The sequence below is a fragment of the Dreissena polymorpha genome, chromosome 4 (genome assembly GCF_020536995.1).
Source record: "Dreissena polymorpha isolate Duluth1 chromosome 4, UMN_Dpol_1.0, whole genome shotgun sequence".
In the NCBI taxonomy this organism is placed as follows: Eukaryota; Metazoa; Mollusca; class Bivalvia; order Myida; family Dreissenidae; genus Dreissena; species Dreissena polymorpha.
This window is the reverse complement of record NC_068358.1, coordinates 112,289,151-112,305,864: the sequence shown is the minus strand read 5'-3', so window position 1 is coordinate 112,305,864 and position 16,714 is coordinate 112,289,151. Positions and strand designations below refer to the sequence as shown.

General features: G+C 34.9%; 2 protein-coding genes across 2 annotated transcripts; one reads left to right on the top strand and one right to left on the bottom strand.

The window, feature by feature from the left end:
* The first annotated feature begins 366 nt into the window (after nt 1-366).
* Nucleotides 367-8,833, top strand: LOC127878709 (neuropeptide S receptor-like). Its single transcript, XM_052425241.1, has 4 exons — nt 367-466; nt 6,671-6,846; nt 8,045-8,140; nt 8,393-8,833. Exons 1-4 carry the CDS (start codon nt 367-369, stop codon nt 8,831-8,833), a joined length of 813 nt encoding a protein of 270 aa, XP_052281201.1.
* Nucleotides 8,834-10,251: 1,418 nt separating this feature from the next.
* Nucleotides 10,252-13,080, bottom strand: LOC127878708 (uncharacterized). The gene has a single exon (XM_052425239.1). It carries the CDS (start codon nt 13,078-13,080, stop codon nt 10,252-10,254), a length of 2,829 nt encoding a protein of 942 aa, XP_052281199.1.
* Nucleotides 13,081-16,714: the final 3,634 nt, after the last annotated feature.

The following is a 16,714-nucleotide window of genomic DNA, read 5'->3' as shown; positions in this document are numbered from 1 at the left end:
ATCTTTAGTTGTTTGCTTCAATTGTCAGTAATTTTGAAAAAAAATCATTTGCAATTTTTGTTTATTTTTCCATTAGAAGTATAATTAAAAATAAGAAAAAATCGAGTTCGTTCTACGGCGTGAGTTATGGAATGTATTCAATATATGCATCGACAATCAGTAACATTTGTAAATTTTGTTTCATTCTATATCAATGCTATGGAATACTATGTGAATAAATTTAGTATTCACTTCACAAAATGGTTAAAGTTGATGTGTCAGGCAATGTCTATTTAATACCGCTATTACCTCAGTAATGAGATTTCAAATATGTTCAATTTTATTAGGAAGACCCGCGTCCATTACTGCGAGACAATAATGACAATAATGACGTTCATTAGGAGGAAAACAGGAACAAATGATGGTCCCAGAGACCGCGCCAACGACAGTGCGGAAATGATGACACAAAGGCGAGCAAGTGTAGCGGGTTTCTTGTTAAATAGTAGTGTTGCATTCTGTGTTGAAAAGACATGTTAAGCTGCGTATGAATACACGGGTAACAATACAAAAAGATGTTATAACCCACATTTATCTTGTCAATCCTAACAGGAAAAGATCCCTAAAAAATATATCAGCGTTGTAATAAGCCGAAACGTCTTGAACTATATAACTGAATCTTTGTATCGCGTTTTCTTAAGGAAGCAGTTTTACATGCATACTGACCAACTGGCTTTGCATTCATCTTAAAAACATCAAATCTTGACCAGTTTCAGTTTTATCGAAAAATTACTATCATAGCTGCTACTTATATAAGGAAATCCTTAAGAAGTGCCGTTTACATAAAAATGCACTGAATTTTTTCGTTATATCAATAAGGAATACTGTTAGAACCAGTCTATACAGGCATAACGTTTGATAATGATTATGTTTTCCTATACTAAAGTTCGGTAATACTTGTTTAGAGAACTTGAATTTAAATCGCGCCTTATAAATCATTGACCATAGTTTCATTTGTTATTTATATTATAATGAATTTATATAACGGGACATGTATTACAAAAATCATCTTAACAATAAACTATCTGAAAACGCACGATTATATAATTATTTTCCTATAACAAAATACTGTTTCATTAAACATATTTAATTGCGGTTGAATTAATGTAATTTGAAACTATTTGCTTGTCGAAAATCAAATTCCTAACACAGTGATGATGGTTTACATATATTTCTTTATTACAGAAACGAAAGTACACAAGCTAATACTTAATACTGCGTGATATAGAACGACAACATATCAGACACATTATTGTGTGTTTTAATATCAGATAAAGCAAGACGTTTTAAATGCTTTGTGATTTCATTCAAAAATCTAAATCTGGTAAACAAAACAACCCTTAAACAAGCAAAACTTGCGAACAACATATTAAAGAACTTAACGTTTTGCTCACTTTCTTTTCTTCTTTTTTTTACAAATCAAAAAGTATATGGCGGTATAATTTCGTTTGTCGGTTAACATATATTGTTGTTATATAAGGTGAATTTTGAATATAAAATGGATTAAAACCAACACGTGCTTTTTCATCCTCTGAATAACATTATCGTCAAAAAAATATTGAGCTGAAAAGCCAATATTGATTCTTTGTATTAATATTATTTTGCCGGAAATAAAAAAATAGCTTAAGCAGAACTGCATATTGTTGAACTATCAAATAGCTAAAGTAGAACTGTATATTGTTGCACTATCAAATAGCTAAAGTAGAACTGCATATTGTTGCACTATCAAATAGCTTAAGTAGAACTGCATATTGTTGCACTATCAAATAGCTAAAGTAGAACTGCATATTGTTGCACTATCAAATAGCTAAAGTAGAACTGCATATTGTTGCACTATCAAATAGCTAAAGTAGAACTGCATATTGTTGCACTATCAAATAGCTAAAGTAGAACTGCATATTGTTGCACTATCAAATAGTTAAAGTAGAACTGCATATTGTTGCACTATCAAATAGCTAAAGTAGAACTACATATTGTTGCACTATCAAATAGCTAAAGTAGAACTGCATATTGTTGCACTATCAAATAGCTAAAGTAGAACTGCATATTGTCGCACTATCAAATAGCTAAAGTAGAACTGCATATTGTTGCACTATCAAATAGCTAAAGTAGAACTGCATAGTGTTGCACTATCAAATAGCTAAAGTAGAACTGCATATTGTTGCACAATCAAACTAAAGTAGAACTGCATATTGTTGCACTATCAAATCTGAAGTGCACTAGGAACCCGAATTGCTTCCTCAATCTTCTGGTTGAAGGAAGTTATGCCGAACATAAAATAAAAAAAATCCGAGCGTTGAAGAAGTCGCCGTTCGCCATCTGAAGAAATACTATAGTAATTAAATACATGATGTCTGTAACATACACAAATATATGAAATAATATATACAAGACTTAAACACTGTGGTTCTGAAAACGTTTTGACTCTCGAAACCCATCTTATTTGATGTCCAATGGTATAACAAACGGCTTATGCGTCTCCTCAAATATCAGTATCATGATAAATCTATGTGACGAATACATGGAAATTAGTCGACAAAAAAGCGTTAACATATGGAATGGAAAATTACAATCACATATTTCTTATGAGGCGGGGTTTTTCATGACGCAGAAATAAATATTAGTTATCTAAATTAGGCAACTGTATATTCCATTCGGCTACACAGTCAATATCAATATCAATATATCTATATGTTAACGTGCACACTTTAACCGATAACAAATGTGTAGTTCGCAATCGTCATTATTATCCGATTCTCATATCGGCGATATTTCGGCATTTTATCTTCAGCAAATCGGGTACTACTCTCAGTAATCCACAAACGTTCAACCGGTTCGGTTATTGTTTCAAGAATAGTTGCCTTCGTTCCGCAGCCAATTGAGGCTATATGGCGCAATCAAGATGGACGAGTATCAAACCCTCTGCAGAGCACAGAAACGTGTTGTTCAAACAAACCTAGGAAATTATGCACACGATCTGTACCGATACAGCAGTAAAATGTCTACTATACTTTAGAACGATCTAATTATCGGTTTGTCATTGTGGTATGCCAATAAAGAAGGGCACAAATATTAGAACGGTGCAATGTTTTCAAATGTATCTTTGCATCACTATGCATGACTTCGTGGTAACGTAATGGTACGTCTAAACGTATATATATATATATATATATATATATATATATATATATATATATATATATATATATATATATATATATATATATATATATATATATATATATAGTTATATATATATATATATATCTATATATATATATATTATATATTATATATATATATATATCTCTTCTACATATCTATATATATATATCTATATCTCTATATCTATATATATCTATAGTTATATAAGTAAAATGTAATAATCCAGATTGTGAATATTATATAATAAAAGTAAAAACACGTGTCTGGGATTTTAAATATATATTGATTTAGCCAACGCGTTTCGCATAGCTCATCAGGGCATAATACAATATATTACAACGTAAAAATGTCATGGAGATAACGTCATATCAATTATGACGTCATAACGTCAATAAATATTAAATGAAATTTAATTTGGGTTTAAATACATGTATAAAATGTTGTTCTTTTGCTAACCTAGCTGATATATTGTTCGAAAATAGCTTATAAAATGGAAATATTTTAAATGTTGGTTCATTATGTGAACATTCATCTAAATGTTTACTTAAAGGCATCTGTCTTGTTGAGGGGTCTCGCATTTGTTGTTCATGGACAGATCGCCTATTTCTAAGTTTATCGCCAGTTTGCAAAATTGAATGCGCAGCGCTTGAGTTGTGAGCACTACGATCTTTGAAGTTCTATTGTTGTTTTTACTTTTATTATATATATATATATATATATATATATATATATATATATATATATATATATATATATATATATATATACAAGTATATCTCTATCCTGTATCGCTCTCCCACTCTCTTTGTTTCTTTCTCTCTCTCCATCTCTCTTTCTCTCTCTCTCTCTCTCTCTCTCTCTCTCTCTCTCTCTCTCTCTCTCTCTCTCTCTCTCTCTCTCTCTCTCTCTCTCTCTCTCTCTTCTCTCTCTCTCTCCTCTCTCTCTCTCTCTCTCTCTCTCGCTCTCTCTCTCACAGTTATCATAAAACTACAACGAAAAATTGCGATTCTGAAACAATTGTTTGTAATTGTGTAAATTTACCAAAACCTGAAAAGTCCCCTTTAAATTATATTGCTTAAATATTAGTATTCCAAAGACTGCCTCGCATAAGTGATCACATAGGACATACAAAAACTACTTATTGGCATTATTCAATGCAGAAGCACGGTCAAACTATTCACCGTTGTATGTTAGTTCGATACTTCTACTGAGGTGACATATTGAATTAGATTAAATATAATATTCGTAAGAAAATAGTAAAACCATATGAGCCGTGGTTTGTAAAAAAAAGGGTTGAATGCATTTGCGTAAAATTTGGTCCAAGATTAACCTGTGCAGTCCGGCTAATCAGGGGCGACATTTTCCGCGAAAACTTGATATTTGCTAGAAAGAGACTTTCTTGAAACGAAAAATATTATATAAAAGCGGAAAGTGTCGTCCCTGTTTAGCCTGTGCATTCTGCGCGGGCTTATCTGGGACGTCACTTTACGCACATGCATTTAACCCCTTTTAACAGAGCACAGCCAATATAATATATTTGAAAGTAAGCGAAATGTCTTTGTTAATTAACAGCGCCCCAATCGATTCTGCAGATGTAGTAGTGGGCAAATAATGAGGACTTGGGTGAGGGAACCGGAATAATCACATTCATGTTGTATTCTCCTATTTCACTTAGTAAAAGCATGCGGTTGTGGTGAAAGTCGAGCGCTTGAAGTGCCTCGTTTTAAACGATCAATAATAAAACGACTACTTATTTCGATGATGTAACAGTTATGCAATCTATCGCACAATGCTTTGTCTGTTTTTGTATAGATTGAATATTTTGAAATCTTAATACATAATCATCGTAAAGTAACATCAACCCATAATATATGTTAAACTGATTAAACGATTACACACACGATATACCCAAATTCTCGATATTTTGTTGACTATGTCGGCATGCTGAAACATTATCTCATTCTCATATGCGGATACAAGATCTCACTTCACACTTATGCTTAATTGTTTAATTGTTACCCCCTTCCTTACCTTCAAACAAGAAGTTGTATTGTTCGCAAATTCCTGTCCGTCTATAGGATATACCTTATAATCTTTATAACTAGCGGTTTGAAGGATAGTATATGAGCCGTGATCTGTGAAAAGGGTTTTTTGTGCATGTGCGTAAAATGTCTCCCAGATTAGCCATGGCAATCCGCACAGGCTAATCATGGACGATTCTTTTCGCAAAAAATTCAGTTGTACTAAGAAGAGACTTTCTTGAAACGAAAAATATCATAAAATGCTACTTGATATACGACTTCCACAGTCACTAAAACCCTAACAAAGGCATGTAATATAGATGCGTATAACAGTATTTAAAGGGATCTTTTCACGCTTTGGTAAATTGACAAAATTGAAAAAAGTTGTTTCAGATTCGCAAATTTTCGTTTTAGTTATGATATTTGTGAGGACACAGTAATACTGAACATTTACCATGGTCTAATATAGCCATTATATGCATCTTTTGACGATTTTAAAACCTAAAAATTATAAAGCGTTGCAACGCGAAACGATTGAATAATTTGGAGAGTTCTGTTTTTGTCGTTAAATTTTGTGAAACTACGAAGATTGCTTATATAAGGTATAAAATACGTCGCATATGTGTACTCGGCGGAATAGCTCAGTAGGCTAAAGCGTTTTTACTTTAGGACTCTGGCAGGTCTCCAGGGGTCACTGGTTCGAAACCTGCTCCGGGCAATGTTCTTTTCCTTTTTTTAATTTTATTCTTGATTTTTTACTGGAGCTTTTACGATCCAATGTTTACATTTATCAATATAAAGCATTTAATGAATAAGTTAAAAAATGCCAAAATCTGTGAAAAGGCCCCTTTAAGTAACAATACGCAAATTTCATTAATAGATGAATCATTTATTTTGTATTTGGGTGGTGCAAAATAGTTCGTTAAACTAATTGTTGTAGTAATTAAAATCTTCTTATTTAATCAGGTTGGTAAGCAGACAGATCAACCATGGATTATTAAAGCATTGCTCCTATTGCAAAAATGAAAATTTCGAACACGTCATCATCCCATCAAATACCGAAGGGCAATGGAAGTAACCCATGTAACGTAACCGTGAACGACATTGAGCTTGGCAAAATATACCGACTCCTCATTCTATACCTGACCATAACATTCTGTATAATTGGAAGTGTGCTGGTAGTCTTATGGATAATATTCAAACGACGTATCTCGCGGAAATTCAATCACCACTCAAGGGTCAACAATTTCATTCTGGCCCGTGTTCACAAAGCGATTTTGCAATCAAAAATCAATTTTAACTGACATCGATTTTCATTTTTGCCTATCAACTACAATGATTATCCTTTTTCAATGACAAGCTAAATCGATTTTTGATTGCAAAAACTGTTTTGTGAACATGCGGCCTGAATTTGACCGATGCGCACATCTTGGTCATCTTGTTGCCAGTGGTCCCGCAGCTGATCTGGGAGTACGTGGACAGAGAGTGGGTGGCGGGCGACTTCATGTGTCGAGCCGTTAAGTTCATGCAATCTTTCTCCATGACGGCTAGCAACTATATGCTCGTTGTCATAACAATAGACCGTCACCAAGCTATAATTTCCCCTTTAAAAGAGTCGTACTCGGTAAGGTTTGTCATTTAAAGGTGTTGCTTATGTTCCTAGAAAATTATTCAAATGCTTACAAGAGACTCAATTAAATAAAAAAGTCCTTATATATAAAGATAAATGTCTGCCCAACCTGATGTTTTCCATTAGATTCCTAGGGTACTATGACAACATGTCAGTTTTAAATTAAACACATCAGTATAACTTTAATGATTTGACATAAACAATTAGCGTTTGTGCTAAGATGATGATCGACGATGTCAATCAATCAAAATATTACTTTTTATATACATATCGCTATAAAAGAGCATATATCTTTCCAACTAAAAGTGATTTCTGTCTTTGAAACAGAAATAAAAACACACACATAGTTCGCTGTAGTTAAGTGAATTTGTATCTATTTACATATTCGACAATCAACCTTAAAGCAACTGTATCTGAGTGCATCTCGCTGGTAAGACATCTAAAGTAATCTAACTGTTTTAATTGAGCCCACTTTTGGTTAGGTGGATATAATAATTATAATATATGCCTGCTTTTATTATATGTCCATTTGACTTGTTTTCACTGTAACTTTCAAATCAATGTCCATAAGATCAAACCTGATTTGAAGGTCGAAATTTATTACGGTCATTATACACCAAGTCGGACAGTAACTGCTCCTTTTATCATGAATTCGAACATAACTTACCCAAATGAAATTCATCTAGTAAATCGATGTTGCTATTATAACCCACGTTCTGAGTTCGAAAGCAAAGATCACACCAACATGCAAAATTTGCATGTTAATAGTCCAACTTGTTAAGAATATTATTTCACTTTTCATCATGCGATATTAAAAGTAAAGAGCCTGACATACTCACAAAAAATGTATTGCAAGCAAAACCAGTTTTAAATGTTTAATTAGCAGAGTCATGCTGCCTTTGCTACAATAGCAACATGAAATATATACTAGACAACGGGCTTGACATGTTGCCAATAGGTTTTTATTCTTCCTCAGCGGTAATAAAATATCCAACCTTCAAAACAATTCCATTCTGGCATGCGCCTATACAGTTTGCCTTTGCAAAACCGTTTTGTTTTCAAAGTTTGAAGCTTCCTTCCTTTATTGGGCTGTTTTTCAAATAAACTTTATGAAATGTTGCATGCGCATAAGCCATATTTAGTACATCTTACCATATGAATGCAATCCACCATAAATATTTGGTTTTTTAAGGTTTGTAAAATGGCCGGATTAAGCTGGGGGGCGGCGGTTTTATTATCCTTACCAGTGGTTGGCATTTTTCACACTTCCGAAGACAACAACGGATTCGTAAAGTGCGAGAATATATTTCGAGGACGTTCACAATTTCATCGTTAAATATGGATGACGTGGGTTGCGTTTGTGGTTTTCTTCGCGCCGTTTGTTTTGCTGACAGTGTGTTATACGCGAATATTTATGAACATTTCGAGGAAAGCCTTTCAACATAACAGTGTCAAGTACATCCCAAGAAAAGATAAGGTTTTTTCTACAAAGCACCCATTCAAATTCATTGTCCAAGGCTAAAATCATGATTTTAAAATGACATGTGTAATAATCGCGTCTTTTATATTGTGCACGACACCATACTTCATTGTCGAAATGATAATGTCCTATGTTAGCCATTGTACCATTTCGAAAAAACTGTACGCAATCCTCGGTGGAATGACTGCCTGCAATTCGGCAACGAATCCGCATGTTTTACTTGCGTTCAACCTGAAAGGAGGGATGTTCAAATGCTTTAAACAGTGCTTAAATAAACCAAGCCGTGATGGTACATTGCAGTCAAGTCACACAGGTTCCACTGGGGCCAATCCACAGCACCGTGTTTCTCCAGGCAATACGAGTAAATACGTTCTGAGAAGGCAGGACTCAGTAGGGAGTCATGAGGAAATAACGTTATTAAAGGAAGGAAGCATCAGAGAAATGTGTAGTCCGAATTTGTCATTGTTGTGTTTTTGTCCGAGAACTTCTATACTAAGGTGATTTTTCATTTGAATTGAACTGAGCAATATATACAATTTTCGAAATAAACAGTATTTTATATGAATGTTTGTAAATAAGGTTTTTGAATTTTAATGCAATTTATCAAGAAATATATGTTTGATATCCGAGCTAAAACATCCAAGTAAGCGCAGGCCAGAAATAAGCGTTGGTTGAGCAAGTGATAAATTAAAACTTATCAATATCTTACAACGCAGTATTAGTCCCATTATGTTTTCGGTTTACATAGTCATATGAACACTCATGTATCACGTGCTGCAATCAATTGTTTGCAAGACCTATTTTGTATATAATCGTAGAATGTGTATACTATCATTTTTGTCTGTTCGTTTTATATGTGTAGAGAAATATAAATACATATAGGTGTCCGTCGTATGAAAGATTTCCATTCACCCGAATAAATATGCTTACTAAATGACCAGTTTCAACTGCAGGGAAATTATTATGTTGCGCGTCTATTCGATAATTGTCCCTTCGAGTTTGAGAAAATCGCATTTTATATGGTTTTAACAGTACATCTTTTCTTAAACAGTCGACGATTCATAAAAACCAGACCCATTATTTGCCCATTTATTAATTCATCGTAAAGACAATAACGTTACAAATCTCCATGACCGTTAAAGGACTTTAATAAAAACAGCTCTTTCATTTGTAAAATTATCGCTAGACGAGTAAAGCGATTAAACATAAATGAGTCAGTTCATGTGTCGTCGGTCATTACTGTAGACACTCGATAAGTCGGTATGTAACGAGTATATTATATGTTACGCATGTTTGAAGTATATCATAAAATCTGATTTGCTGTAAGGTTTCAATATAGAGTTTGTGAACTTTATTCTATTCAATATTCAAAGAATATAAACAAACAGTTTTACATCACAATTTTATGTTGGTTCATGCTTTCTTCCAATTGGGCATATGTAGAGGAAACCATGAGAGACTGAAAACTTGGTACATTGCAATGAGAAATCAAAGTCTTGAACAGTTCATCATTTACTGTTACGAAGTTTCCCCGATAATGGGAATTTCAGTATTTTGCTGTTTACTGAGAATTATCCCCGATAATGGAAAATCCGTAATTTACTATTTCCCCGATAGTGGGAACAATATAAACGCCAAATACCCGCTTTTGGTATCAGCATTTATTAACGATCCAAAATATATGTACAATCCTTGTGTCAATCCAGTACATCACTAAGTAACGACGTCACGTCTTTAACGTTACGTCACAAATCGACGTCACGTCATGGAACCAATCCGCTGGTACCAATTAAACGTTCAAATCTAAAGTCCATTTTCCCCTCCATCAAAATACAGTACATTTTGATAAATATTGTAAAACAAAATTTTAAATAATAAATTGAATACGTAAATTAATGTTCTTTTCGATATTCTAATCATTAATTGTCCAGTTCTAACGGGCATAGCTTTGTCACCGATCTCGTCATGGTGCTGCTTCCAACCTGAATGTGTACGACTCTCACTCGACCGTCTTGTCCTGGATAAACCTTGAGTATCCGTCCTAGTGGCCAGTTTCCCCTCGTCGTTTCCGGAGTAATGATAAGAACGACTTCGCCAATCTTGATGTCTCTCTCAGGATGAAACCGCTCTCGTGTTGAATTGGTTAGAGAGTGGTTTTCAGCAGCTAATGGAAATGCGCTGAGATTTTCCCTTGCGCGTTGCTGTAAGACATACTGTGCTTGTAATGGTGATGAATTTTCACCGAACACGACTCTATCAAAATCGTAGATATCGGGACAACGGTTATGATTCATTCCCCTCCATAGGAATCTGTGATATGGCTTGTTCGCGTGATCGATGCCTATTCTGAGATACATCTCGGCTATGTCGCAAACTACTGCAACGGGATGCTTCTTGAATCTTAGCAAAACGTCAAACAGATCGCGATGGAGCTTTGGGCCTTGGTGCATTTTATCATTTAGTGATACGTCTTCAAATTTTGCTGCAGCATCAAACACGATTCTGGTTTTTTTTGTATCTTTATCTGGCCTCAGAACAGGAAAATGAGGTGGGAACCATTTTAAATTGGACACTTCAGAATCCGAAACTTTTGACACGTACCCCTTTTCTACGTATTGTTCGATGTATTCGCTGTATGCTTTAGCTTCCTGAGGACATCGTTTAAGTATTTTTTGTGTGTTCTCTATTCTATTCAGTGCCATTTTGTAATTTTTTAGCATAACAGTTTCGTTGCTTTTCCATGGAATTGCGACGCGATACATCTGATTTTCGAATATGCACGACTGTTTTACTGCTTTAAGTGCTTGTTGCTCGTCAATGTTAACGACATGTGATTCAGTTGATTCCCTTTCAACTTCCCAGAATTTCTTAAGAGTCAGGTTTAGAGTCTCGATTTCCGTTACGTCTCTTACAAAGTATGTTCGCGCATATTTTTTTTGTAGGACCGGTGTTAAATTTGAACACGGATTACCGATGCATGTCCATCCAAGTTGAGTAAGACGCGCTATTGGCTTCCCTGCTCTATCTCTTCTTTCTTCCAGTGCATAATGTAAATCTGCACAATCAACTCCAATTAAGATGTCAACAATAGGTCTGGTCGTAGCTTTTGGAAATGTTACGTCACGAAGATGTGGCCATTTTCTTTGGTACTTGTTCCAGTCAACAACTTCCATGTCTCCTGTTACTTTGTTAGCTGTATATGCTGCTACATTTATCTTTACGCTTCCGTTGACACTTCTTATTTCGAATTTAACTGGTCTAGTTTCAAAAGTCTCGACTTGACCATTCAGAACATTGACCTTGACCTTTTCCGTTCTACCTTTACAGCCGAGTTCTGCCGCTACGTCACTGTTGATGTACGTTTTTGTACTTGCGTCATCAAGCAATGCGTTTACAGTTATCGACCGATTTCCATTTGCGAGAATAACCGGAACTGTTCGGAGCCCTACTAAATCAGATCTGGTATGACTTTTTGCTGACAAATATGTTGCCCCATTCTCTTCCGTAGGAGATTGAACTGGCCTGTCAGCAGCGTTTGATTTCATGCTCTTTTGCGCATCTCTGTGTAACAGTCTGTGATGCAGCTCTTCACATCCATTGTGTCCGCATTGTCTACTTCGACGGCATGACTTTCCGACATGGTTAAACCCAAGGCAACGATAGCAAAGATAAAGTTGTTTTGCTTTGTCCCACCGTTGTGAAACGTTCATTTCTTTAAAATTGTCACAGTTCCATACTCCATGATGTTTGTCACATACTTTGCATTTAGATATTTTCCCGCTTGCTTCGGAACCACCAAAAAACGATCTGTGATTGTTAGAGTTCGTCTTTTTCGAAGTATGCTCTGACATCAAATATCCTGACATTCCTTGCACGGTCTCTGACGCGATAGTTTGGAATTCTGCCTCTTGAATAACCCATGTCCGTAGCGACAATACTGACTCATTGTGTTGACCCTCAAAGACCCAACGATGATATCGTGCCAAGAGCGATTCTGGTAATTTTCTTTGTAATTTTGCATATAATGAACCAATTCCAAGTTCGTGGTGTTGATCCGCTTCCTGCAAATTAATAATTGCTACGTCTAATATATCTGCAAATTGTTCTAGGTCTTTTGCGTTGCCAAGTCGGACGTTTTCGAAGTGTTCAAGTTCTTCTAGGTAAATTGCTATCTGTCGACGCCTGCCCCCATATTTCCTTTCAAGTCGATCTTTTGCCGCTTGATATGCAAATGCCGAGTGCCCAAGATTTTCAATTACTTTTAACGCTTCGCCAGATAAGTACTGTCTAAGCTGAAGAAGTTTGTACTCTGCTGTGGCTGGCGCTCTGTCAATACAAGCAAGGAATGCTGCTTTCCATGATTGGTAAACTCGCTTATCACCATTGAACACTGGAATTTCCACACGTTTGAGTTGCCTCCAAAGGTCTTGTCCTAATGTAGGATCGATGCCTGAACTCATAGCGTTGCCTTTTTCAAATTCGTCTTTGATGTTAGAGGCATGAGGTGCTTCACGCCCACAAACGTTTTGCGCATCGAACCCGGTCCAATTACGCCACATACTTGGAATTTTGACACTTTGTCGCACAGTATTATGTGAAACCGGCCGGTCTTTAGAAATATAAAGTTTACTCACTGTGTCATGCGACAACGCTTTGCTTACTTGACTTGCTGTTTCACTTCGTAGATCGTTTAAATAGGTACAGGCATCTTCCGTTGTTTTTTCATATTCAAGTTCAATCTTTTCCATTTCCGCAATTACTATTTTACTTTTTTCAAGTTCATCTCCTTCCATGTACATATTGGATAAACTATCAAGCCCTTTAATAACTTCGTCCATCGCAAAATCCAACTGCTTGCAAGCGTCGTTCACTGTCGCGCTACATGCATTTCCCTCCAAATGTGACACTACATTTTGCCTTGCTCTGGTAAAATTAGTTTTTAGTCTTATTTTCTCCCTCTTTAACAAAATCTCTGTCTTTAAATATTCAACTGGATCCATCGCTCACTCAATTTAGAAACCACGCTCTGCTACCAAATGTTACGAAGTTTCCCCGATAATGGGAATTTCAGTATTTTGCTGTTTACTGAGAATTATCCCCGATAATGGGAAATCCGTAATTTACTATTTCCCCGATAGTGGGAACAATATAAACGCCAAATACCCGCTTTTGGTATGAGCATTTATTAACGATCCAAAATATATGTACAATCCTTGTGTCAATCCAGTACATCACTAAGTAACGACGTCACGTCTTTAACGTTACGTCACAAATCGACGTCACGTCATGGAACCAATCCGCTGGTACCAATTAAACGTTCAAATCTAAAGTCCATTTACTATGATAACTGTATACACAATTTTCGGTTATTCTTTTACTGTTGTAAATGGAAAATGTTCATGATCAAGAAATAATTTTATATTATAGCAAAATGAGCCATAAATATGTTTTGTTTCTCTCACGCAGCTGTCGTGCAATTGGTAGCAATTTATGTTGTTGACTGCCGCATAATTCTAGTGGGACAATCAACAGTGGATTACAACGGCCACATACGGGAAATGTCTCAATCGTCTTCTCATTCGTAACTGACAACACAGATTGCAAGTTATTCCAGCGGATGTTTTCATTATGAAACGCTCATATCCAGTATGCCCATTGAAAGTTTTATCGAGTAATCTCTCAATTGTAATGATCTCGAAAAAAGAAGTACGTGACGATGAAAGGTCTGATATATTTTCACACCACTTATATGACTCAGAATGTACATTAAACACGATCAAGAAGCTTGGAACTTACATTCATAAGTATGACGTTTGTTTGAGGACTCATACTTTTTCCATAGGGCAATATTTTTACGTAATACCGAAATGCTTCGAAAGGTAAGGATACTATCATTAACTTGCGATTGCTACTCACTAGAGGGCAAACAACTATTACACAAAAGAAATGGTGAAGTGAAAAATCGACATGGTTGAGATTATGAAACGCTGTTTCATACACGGAGCAATATGAAAATAATCTTCATTTGACCGGGCGTTTTACTGGTAAATTTGAATATGACTTCCGTGGTGCTTGAAATAAGGCCCAAGTCTGTTTAACAGTTACGTATAAAAAAAGGTTTAATTTAAGTTCAAAAGCATCATCATTTTAAGTTCTGTTTTGAGACATGCGTTTGAATTTAGGACTTTTTTCAAAGCATTATCACACTCTACTCATTGACTGTTAAAATGGATTAATACACATAATCTTTAATACTATTCCAATTTTAATGAATCATATTGTTATTTTTTGTGTATTTAATAGTTAAGGTGTATAATTCATATACAATTGCAAGTTTAAATCGGGTTAATCTTAAAACATTTTTTTAATTTCTACGTTATATTCGCCGGCTGTACCATTGCTAAAAAAAATAAAAAATAAGTTGATCAGGCATTCAAAGGCAAATATTACTTGTTGCTATCATATGTAAAATTACAGCATTTATTTCAAATACTGGTTTTCTCTGTTTAACAGTATACATCGAGTAAATTCACTACAGTTGTTTCAGCCATGCGTTTAAGTAAATACGTAATACGCTGCAAAGTCTTTCGAACATTAATGTACTTCTTGGAAAACGTTCAGTTAAAAAAATATTGTCTTCCTCCTGAACTTATTACATTGCAGTTTGCATGAGATTATTTAAGCGGACGATGGCTTAACACATACATGTATTATGCTTTCGTACGTATCACTTGTGGCAAAATCTATGTTTCTTAAAATAGATGAGGTATTACACATGTTATGCGTTCTATTTATTTAGTCGAGGCGTGGCAGTGCATGCAGAGAAATATAAAATATTTGCTATCCTTAATTTGGTTTGTTTCATTAAAAAGTTACGGAAATGTACTACGCATCATGAATATTCTCGTTTTGTAATTTTTAAACCCAATAACAACCATATTTAAGTGTAAAAAAGAAAAGCCTTTCTTATAACGAAACACATATTCGCTAATGTAAGTTGTCTGTAAACGCTGTCAGATGACTGCAAGTCTTTTATATTTACTGCATACATGTTCAAAGCATAATTTGCTTATTTAGCTTTAATAAGAATAGATCATTTTGTCGCGTAATCAAAGTTCTTCATATGCTTTTGTCGATAGTACTTGCGCACTGCTTAATATAGTTTTTACAATGTCGGTTCTGTGTATGTTAATGAGTCCATGTGAGGGAGCGTCCGTTTAATCATGTTTTGATTGAAACAATAGCAATTATCGGTCTATTTAAAAAAGCTATTCATTATATTAAGCATGTATTAACGGTTTTGGCCTCAAAATACTTTTTAAACTTTCGATCGATATTGTGTAACGGTCATGAATCGATAACCTCCGCGTGCATTGAGGGATTTGGAAATATCGTCAGGCCGATGTTAATCTCTATCAGACGGTGTATCTAATACAAGAGCCACATAAAATGTCATATAAAGTCTTATGATGTCAAGGACCAAACAAGCGAACTGTATTGGCAGGCTCTAAACCGCACATGAAACCGAATGGGTTTTAATTATAAAAGCAAGTTCTGTTTTCTCATTATTTCTTAGCAATATATACCCTTTTCAATAATTGTCATGTTAACTGTTATTGAATTATAATAAAAAGTGTTTGCGTATCAGAGTTCATATGTTAGTCGTTTTAAATATTTTGTTGTCTGCTTCAATTGTCAGTAATATTGACAAAAATCATTTGCAATTTTTGTTTATTTTTCCATTATGAGTATAACTAAAAATAAGAAAACATCGAGTTCGTTCTACGGTGTGAGTTATGGAATAAATTCAATAAATGCATCGAAAATCAGTAACATTTGTAAATTTTGTTTCATTCTATATCAATTCTGTGGAATACTCTGAGTATAATTTTAGAATTCACTTCACAAAACGGTTAATGTTTATGTGTCTAGCAATGTCTATTTGTAGGTATTAATAAGCGGCTTTTACTGTTGAAAATGGAAAATGTTCATGATCAAGACATAATTGTATATTATAGCAAAATGAGCCATAACTATGTTTTGTTTCTCTCACGCAGCTGTCGTGCAATTGGTAGCAATTTATGTTGTTGACTGCCGCATAATTTTAGTGGGACAATCAACAGTAGATAACAACGATTTCAACAAATATTTAATAACGCTATTACCTCGGTAATGATATTTCAAACATGTTCAATTTTATTAGGAAGACCCGCGTCCATTACTGTGAGATATTAATGACAATAATGACGTTTATTGGGAGAAAAAACAGGAACAAATGATGGTCCCAGAGACCGCGCCAACGATAGTGCGGAAATGATGACATGAAGGCGGTATAGCGGTTTCTTGTTGCATAGTAGTGTTGCATTCTGTGTTGCAAAGACA